The following is a 7870-nucleotide window of genomic DNA, read 5'->3' on the forward strand; positions in this document are numbered from 1 at the left end:
CAAGGGATGTGACAGCAGTTAAATAAGTGGATGGTGAAAGGCAACAGGTAGGATTTAAAGTGTGACGTCTGTGTTTGGAGGCTTGTAAATATTCATGTTAACAGACTAGCTAGCGTTTGCTAACACTGGGAATGTAGCAGCCAAATGGGGGTTTACCATGAAATCATTCATATATTTGCTACCAAACTTGGAGGCTTGCAAATATTCATGTTAACAGACTGTTGTCAGACTAGCTAGGGTTTGCTAACACTAGCAGCTAAAGTGGGGTTTACGGCTAGCTTCATGCAAGCCAATGTTGCTAGCTACATTTAGATTTTGGTTAAACCCTATGGTACCAATCCCATGCATGACATATCTTAATTTTATTAATGTAAAATAACAGCTGGTAAATATAAGGTACCATGCACAATAAATGACAAGAAGCTGGACAACATAACTTATGCAATAACTCTGGTTTACCATGGAATCATTAATAGATTTTGTTTTACCATTAGCTGTTAGCTGTGCTGTCAGACATACAGGCTATAGTTACATCTGTTGGGTGACATGGAAGCTGTAATTACAGGGTCACATCTCTCTCTTTAAAGGTCTGTGCTAAGTGGCTCTCCATATTTGTACTTTTTAAAATCCAAAATGTGAATGTAATTTCAACAGCAGCACAACCTTACTGCATAGTAGCTGTCTTATTTAGGCTGCTATATTTAACAGTGAGTTCATTTCATTCAGGTGTGAGGATGGTGGATCAGGAAAGACAGGGAGAGGCAACAGGTAGGTCTAACATTAGGTGGAAGTGTAGGGGGAGCCACTTTATACCAACAGATTCATTTCTTAATATTATTAATATGGAAAAACTAATATAGAAAATATATTACATAATGTTTGTTTGACAAGATGTCTTAGTGGAGAAGAACACAGGCAAGGAGTGAATGAGACAGACATGAGACCAGTGATGGCATCAGGTAGAGATGAGACCAATGATGGCATCAGGTAGAGATGAGACCAGTGATGACATCAGGTAGAGATGAGAACAGTGATAACATCACGTAGAGATGAGACCAGTGATAACATCAGGTAGAGATGAGACCAGTGATAACATCAGGTAGAGATGAGACCAGTGATAACATCAGGTAGAGATGAGACCAGTGATAACATCAGGTAGAGATGAGACCAGTGATAGCATCAGGTAGAGATGAGACCAGTGATGACATCAGGTAGAGATGAGACCAGTGATGGCATCAGGTAGAGATGAGACCAGTGATAACATCAGGTAGAGATGAGACCAGTGATAACATCAGGTAGGAGTTCTATTAGACCACACAAAACTAAATGTCCAGTTCAAGCTCCGAGTCCTCCTCACATTCGTTTCATTTTGCACTTTAACGTCAGTGTTGCTTACAGATGAAGTCTGATTACTTCTAATACCAAATCGAAATAATTTAACATGTTTTATTATATGCTATTAGGCTAATCTTGCCATTGCGAATGAAAAATGCATTTCTGTATCAAAACCCGGCACATGTGGGAAATATAACAATTAGCCAAAATTGTTGCCGCATACCTCTCTGACACTGGGTAGTTGCGCCCCTGCCTACCGCTAGCGTTAGCTGGTAACTTAAGGGAAGGTTGCAGATTGTCTGTACCACCGTACAGATGAGTGACACCAGGTCCGCATTTACCCATGTGTTAATCTCCACTGGATGACTCGCTTCACAAGGGTTTCCCTCTTTAGCGTTTAGCTTAGCGCAGCACCATTGAAAACAATAAACACTGGCTCAGAAATGTTGTCTTACCCAGCTCTACGCTTTTGTCCGAAAAAAAAAGAAGTAATTTCTGGATCGGAAAAACCTAGATGGCGATGGCCAAAATCAGGGTGCGATTTGTGAACAAGCAGAGAGGGGGGTTTGATCATGCACCACAAAACAAAACATGCAAGAATTAAATCCCCGCTCCAATTCAACCATGGATATAGAGCCACTTTCGGCCAGCCGTGCCAAAACACTTATTTATGAACTTTAATATCCAATGGAAAATCATCTCAAAATGAAACAGCACAAGGTGGTGTCAACATAAAACACAACGCTTTCGAGCCGGAAAGCCAAAACAAAACACTTTCACCCAGGAAACGCTCTTTCATTCCTCTGGAGTGTTTTAATCCAAACCACCATCTTTTTCCTAAATGTAACTGTTGTCGCCGCATGATGCTGACTTTTTCTGGCTAAACTCAACTACCACGGTCCCTGAAAGGATGGTCATCTGGCGGAGCCTGTAGCCGGCACACAGTCACCTTTTGGTGGCTACCTTTTCGCTGGTAGCCAACGTCCCGGAGCTCTGTAGCAGCTAAATACAACCAGCAGCTGCTGCTCAGATTTGATCTTCTATGACACTATGTGTTTACGTTACAGCGCTTTACTTCGTTTAAAATACTTCTACTTTAGGTATATAATGTATGTTCTATTGGGGAAGTAGCATTGATCTCTTTAAGGGGGGGGATACATTTAGTCCCCACCGGGGATAAAAATAATTTAGCAGAGGCAGGGATATATAGACCAGAAAGGGGGAAATCCCACGCATCCCCCCTCAGCAAACTGCACCCTGGCCAAAATGCAATCTCGAAAATGGCAGTCCACAAACCAATGGGTGACGTCACTGATGCTACGTCCATCATTTTTACAGTCTACGATGTCGACAGTGCACCACTGATGCACATGTATGCATCAAAATGGGTCAGAGGTTGAAGCAGGTCAACTGAAGGTCCAAGCTCCACGTTTTCATCTGTATCAGCTCTTTTACAGATCACCAACCCCCCCCCCCCTCCGCGACACCCACGGCCTGACACTGATCTGATCCTCTACAGGGAACAGAAGAGAGAAAGGGACAAACAAACCGTGATATGTCACTGAAGATAAAGCCACGCGGCTGGACGAGACAGATGCTCGGGTAGGGGTTTCAGGGCCGAGGTTGGAACACTGTCACATCTGATCTGGGCGTCGCGTGGCGCTGCCAAGTCAGTCAGAGTCAGACTGTCAGTAAGTTCAGGGGAACAACGGAGGCTCTGAATGCAGCCAGCCAACCACAGATCAGCACGAGGAAGGAGAGGAAGGAGAGGAAGGGAAGGAGTAGAGGAGGAGTAAAGCAGATCAGGCTTTAGACTCTGGACTACATACCTGTACATTGTGCAAGGTATATCTCCTGAACTTTTGCACATTTCTCTACATTTTTGCGCATCCTGCACTAAACCACACTCTAACGAGTTCTACAGCCATCATATAGGTTTAACCTTTGTGTTGTCTTCGGGTCAAATTAGACCTCTTTTTTTAAAATGTCTATATCAGAAATATGGGTTTCTTTACTACCTAATTTTAATTACCCCAAAATTACATGGATGATTCCATACATCGCGCTTTGCAAGTACAACAAAAGATCGGATCTCTACTTTCATTGAATTTTGGGTGTTTTATAAATAACAAATTGCATTTGGAAAAAAAAATTTTTAAAAACCAGACTGAACACGACATATACCCTTCTGTAATTATCCTTTCTTTAATATGAGTCTAAATAATTCATCATTTCGGTATTAGGTATAATTTCCTATAAATGAGGTTTACTGACCATGAATTCCAAAAATGAGTGTAACCCTGGTAATAAGTTGGTGTTGGTGGTGTTTGTACATGGTAGTGAAAAGAAGCGTTAAACGTCAAAAAACGAGCCAAAAACATTGAAAAAAGAGACAAAAGTGTCAATAAAAGAGACAAAAACGTCAGAAACAATGTTGATTTTTCAGGACGACAAGTACATGGTCGAATGGAAGACAAAACAAGGGTTAATGTACTTCAAATAGGTAATCGTGATCAAGTAATGTTTTATTCTAAAAAGTGTTAATATACATTCCCTCTACTTGAAATAGATCAGTATATACCGTATACAAGAGTATATTGTAAATACCACTATCACTAATTATTTGAGTAGTTATGTCTGAGATTGCTGTGTACATAAAGTCTTATAAAAACATATCGACGGAAAGTAAAGCATTGTAATTCGTATATATTCCAGGTATTTATTTCTGTATTCCACCACAATGACCGCTGCTGTTTAAGAGCGTGACTAAAACACAGGGCTTTCAAGCCGGGGAATGGAATTTGTGTCCCTGAAGAAGTTAAGCGGAAACACAAGACTGTCACCCAGGAAACGAGTGTTTGTCTCCCGGGACCACTACTTAAGGGGAGAGCTGTTTTAGCCCAAACCACAATCTGTTTTCTAATCAAAGTAGTCGTAACTGCAACGGCCGCTGAAACGACGTCCCTTCACGGTGCTCTGTATCGACTCACAGTCAACTTTTCTTGGCTAAATGTAACTTTACGCCCTCTATGTGACCGGCAGGCGGTCGCCATAATTTCGTAAGATATTATACGAATTGTTGTGAGTACGTTTTTGATACCATCCGAACCCATTCATGAGAATATGTTCGCACGCTAGATTTACCCTCGCTTTGTTCAACATTTCATTTCACGTTTGTGCTTCAATCGAAGCGCCACAAGCTCCTCCTCAGGTTGGGAAGAGTCTTCAACCTCTCATGAAAGCCTTGCTCTGAAGCCACAAACAATCTTTAGATCAATCAATTCACATCAATCAACAGCGATGAGATGTGTTTCAAAGATGCAAAAAGGTGGTTACAAGATATGTGCATGAGCCGATAAAACAACATTTAGATTCTTTAGACTTCTGAGTTGCATGCAATTATTATTTCAACTGAATTTCAATGAATATATTTTAATATGTAGCCGATTAAACCCCTCAAAGTCCCACACAACTTTTTCTCCTCTAAATCACACAGACACACACACATAAAATGTGGCAACATCAGCTCAGATTTGCCTTTTTTTGTTGTTGCATTATTTGCTCACAAATCGTCCCAGTTTGTCAACCGTCACGGTGCGGTTTCATGTTCATGCCTGGTCTCACTATTTGGCATCACCTCCCTTATTTGTTCTGTGTTCTCGTTAATCCTGTATCGCTGTTCTTCATGTGCAAACAAAACACAGATTTTCTCCTGAGGGACAGTAAAGTATCCGTTCGTCTGTTCATCCATCCATCCCCTCTATCCATACTCTACAATCCTATAAATATATTCTAAAGTGGCCAAAACATACTTGCAAAATCACATCATTTTGCTCAGTGTACGGCAGGTTTTATTTCCAGTCAGTGTCAACTGTAAGTGTACCAATATGCAATGCATCGTTTAGCATTCTATCAAGATCTTCTTCATGATTGTTGTATTTTATTCATGGCCTATTGCTTATTGCTGCTCTGCATGTTTGCATGGGTTATGAATGGCTATAATCAGTGTTTGGCTTGGCTGTGATGCTTCATGTTGCATGTAAAGAGCATTGCATACTGTTGTATTGATGTATTTCTAATGTTTTGCTGTTTGTTCTGTGTGCTCTGATTTAAAAAGTCTCCCAATAGGACTACTAGGGGCAAATTAGCCAGCTGGCTAACACAGTAATGCTAATTAATGTGCATTGTCCTTATGAATAAATAAATAAATTCAATTTAAGATAATTCTGTAATTAGACAGCCACCATAAAAGGAATGAGGGAACAAACAGACTCCTATTCTCTCATATTAGCTAGCGGCATGAATCCTCAGCACATTGTTGGTTGGTACTGAAGTTCCGAGTCATCTCATGTAATGCTAGTTTGTCATTATTAAGAGTTGTAGCATTAATGTGACGTTTGTCAAACATTGCCTGACATATTCCCATGATGGAGATACAGCATTTGAGAAACAATATATCACTGTGTCTTATGAAAAATCATTCAAAGTAGGAAGTGCATCTTACAGCAGCATCAGCAATTTGTCAATGTAAATTAATCGCCCACTATTTTGATGAATAAATTGAAACATTTTGTCGGAAAAAAAAGTAAAACTTCTCTGCTTCCAGCTTGTTAAATATGAATATGTTCTAGTGTGATTCTCTCCTCTGTGACAGTAAACTGAAGATCTTTGAGTTGTGGACAACAACGTCATCTTGGGCTTTTTGGGAAACACTGATCCACACTTGTCACCATTTTCTGACAGTTTACAGACCTAACAACTAATCCATTAATCAAGAAAATACTCGCGAGATTAATGGACAATGGAAATAATCGTTAGTTGCAGCCCTAGTGCCTTCTTATTAGATGAATGGCTCGGACTCCCCCCTCCCTCCTACCACCCTATCCGCTTCCTCCTCCCCCTCCTCCTCCTCCCCCCTTCCCCCTCCTGGCGGAACCATACAGGCCACCGCAGTGCTGCCACTGGCCGGGGTTTGATGCTCTGAGCTGCAGTAAAGATCTGAAAATGTCAAGCCCTTGGATTCATATTGTTTTCTACGTCCTCTTCTTTGCAAACAAAAGATGGCTCTTTTCCGAACTGAATGCGCGCTGCTTGACGCATCCAATCATCTCAGGGCGCACAGGAGCCTCTAAGTGGAATTAGTGCAAATTGGGGAGTTTCTATGAGAAGTGTGTGCGGCTGTGAGTGTGATCAGTCAGCGGTGTCTCATTGACTCTGCGCTACGCTCTGAACCCCCCTCAGATCCTTCCCGACTCCGCTGTATTCTCCAGCAGCCCCTGCTTCCACTTAAAAAGGGACTCGACTAATATAAAAAAAAAGGGGGGGGGGTTGGTTAAATGATTAAGAGGGAAGACACAAGCAGAAAGTGGTGCTTGACAACTAATTTAGCTCTCGCTTGCCGACGTTGGTTCACAGCCCAAAACAGTCGGCGTTTGTCCCCTTTGCCATCTCTTCCTCTGGCAGAGTTGATTAACATTTCACTCACGTCCAATTCAAAGTTCAGGCTTATAGCTGAGTGGAGGCGAGGGAGAGAGGGATGGAGAAGGTGGGAGAGGGAGGGAGGGAGGGAGGGAGGGGGGATGGAGGGATAAAGCAGAACCCTCCAAACACCCATGTCGGACCAGTTTCTCCTGGCAACCTCAGGCTTTCTTCATGTGGATGTGAATATGGATCGACATGAGCTCTCTCTCTCTCTCTCTCTCTCTCTCTCTGTCTCTCTCTCTCTCTCTCTCTCTCTCTCTCTCTCTCTCTCCCTGGGAAGGTAAGAAGGAAGGATGGGTGGATGGAGGGATTGTGCGGCGCACTTTGCGGATACTTGCGTTGCGTGAGCCTGGATGCAACAGCCTCCTTCCTTCCTACATATTACCCAGGCGCGGATCGGAATGACAATCAGGTGTGAGGAGGTTTGAAAATCAGTGCATGCATGGAAACTCTTAATATTCAAATTCTGCCTCACCTCAACTTGAACACTACTAACGATCTGTCCGTATTTCACTCACACACGCACGCACACACACACACACACACACACACACACACACACACACACACACACACACACACACACACACACACACACTTCCCCCATCAGTAACCTGCTTTTCTGCCCACATTTGGTGTTTCAAGCCGTCCCTGCCTGCAGCCAGCAGCTTGTCTCTCCCTACAGCCAAAGCTCCGCACAGCAAAGCCAAAAAGAAGAAGCAGAAGCCCCGGCTGGTGTCTTACCAATGTGAATGATGGAGTCGGCGCTCACTGTGTTGCATTGCAATATCCACAGGGATTGAAATAACAATATCAGCATTTCCATCTCCAGTTTGAGCCAAAAAGGCGCATCCACGGATCCACCTCGCTGATTTAGGTGATTGTCTCCAGTGATGAGCAAATCCAAAATAAGCGTCGGTGCGTAAAAGCGGCGGCAGCAGCAGCAACAGCAACAGCAGCGGCGGCGGCGGCGGCGGCAGGGAACTGTGTTGAGTGAAATCACCACCGAACAGTAATAAAAAAAGCAAATCCCAAAGACCAAACTGTTGGCCGG

The 7870-nt window shown here is 42.8% G+C and overlaps 1 protein-coding gene across 1 annotated transcript in view; it reads right to left on the reverse strand.

Annotated features, from left to right (window-relative positions):
* The window catches only part of LOC144536346 (glutamate receptor ionotropic, delta-1-like), a 719688-nt gene extending 712046 nt beyond the window's left edge, over positions 1–7642 (reverse strand). Inside the window, exon 1 of the mRNA XM_078279431.1 lies at positions 7561–7642. Coding sequence (XP_078135557.1) covers positions 7561–7642 — 82 coding nt within the window. The remainder of the gene's footprint in view (positions 1–7560) is intronic.
* Positions 7643–7870: the final 228 nt, after the last annotated feature.

Source organism: Sander vitreus, chromosome 21 (genome assembly GCF_031162955.1).
Source record: "Sander vitreus isolate 19-12246 chromosome 21, sanVit1, whole genome shotgun sequence".
In the NCBI taxonomy this organism is placed as follows: Eukaryota; Metazoa; Chordata; class Actinopteri; order Perciformes; family Percidae; genus Sander; species Sander vitreus.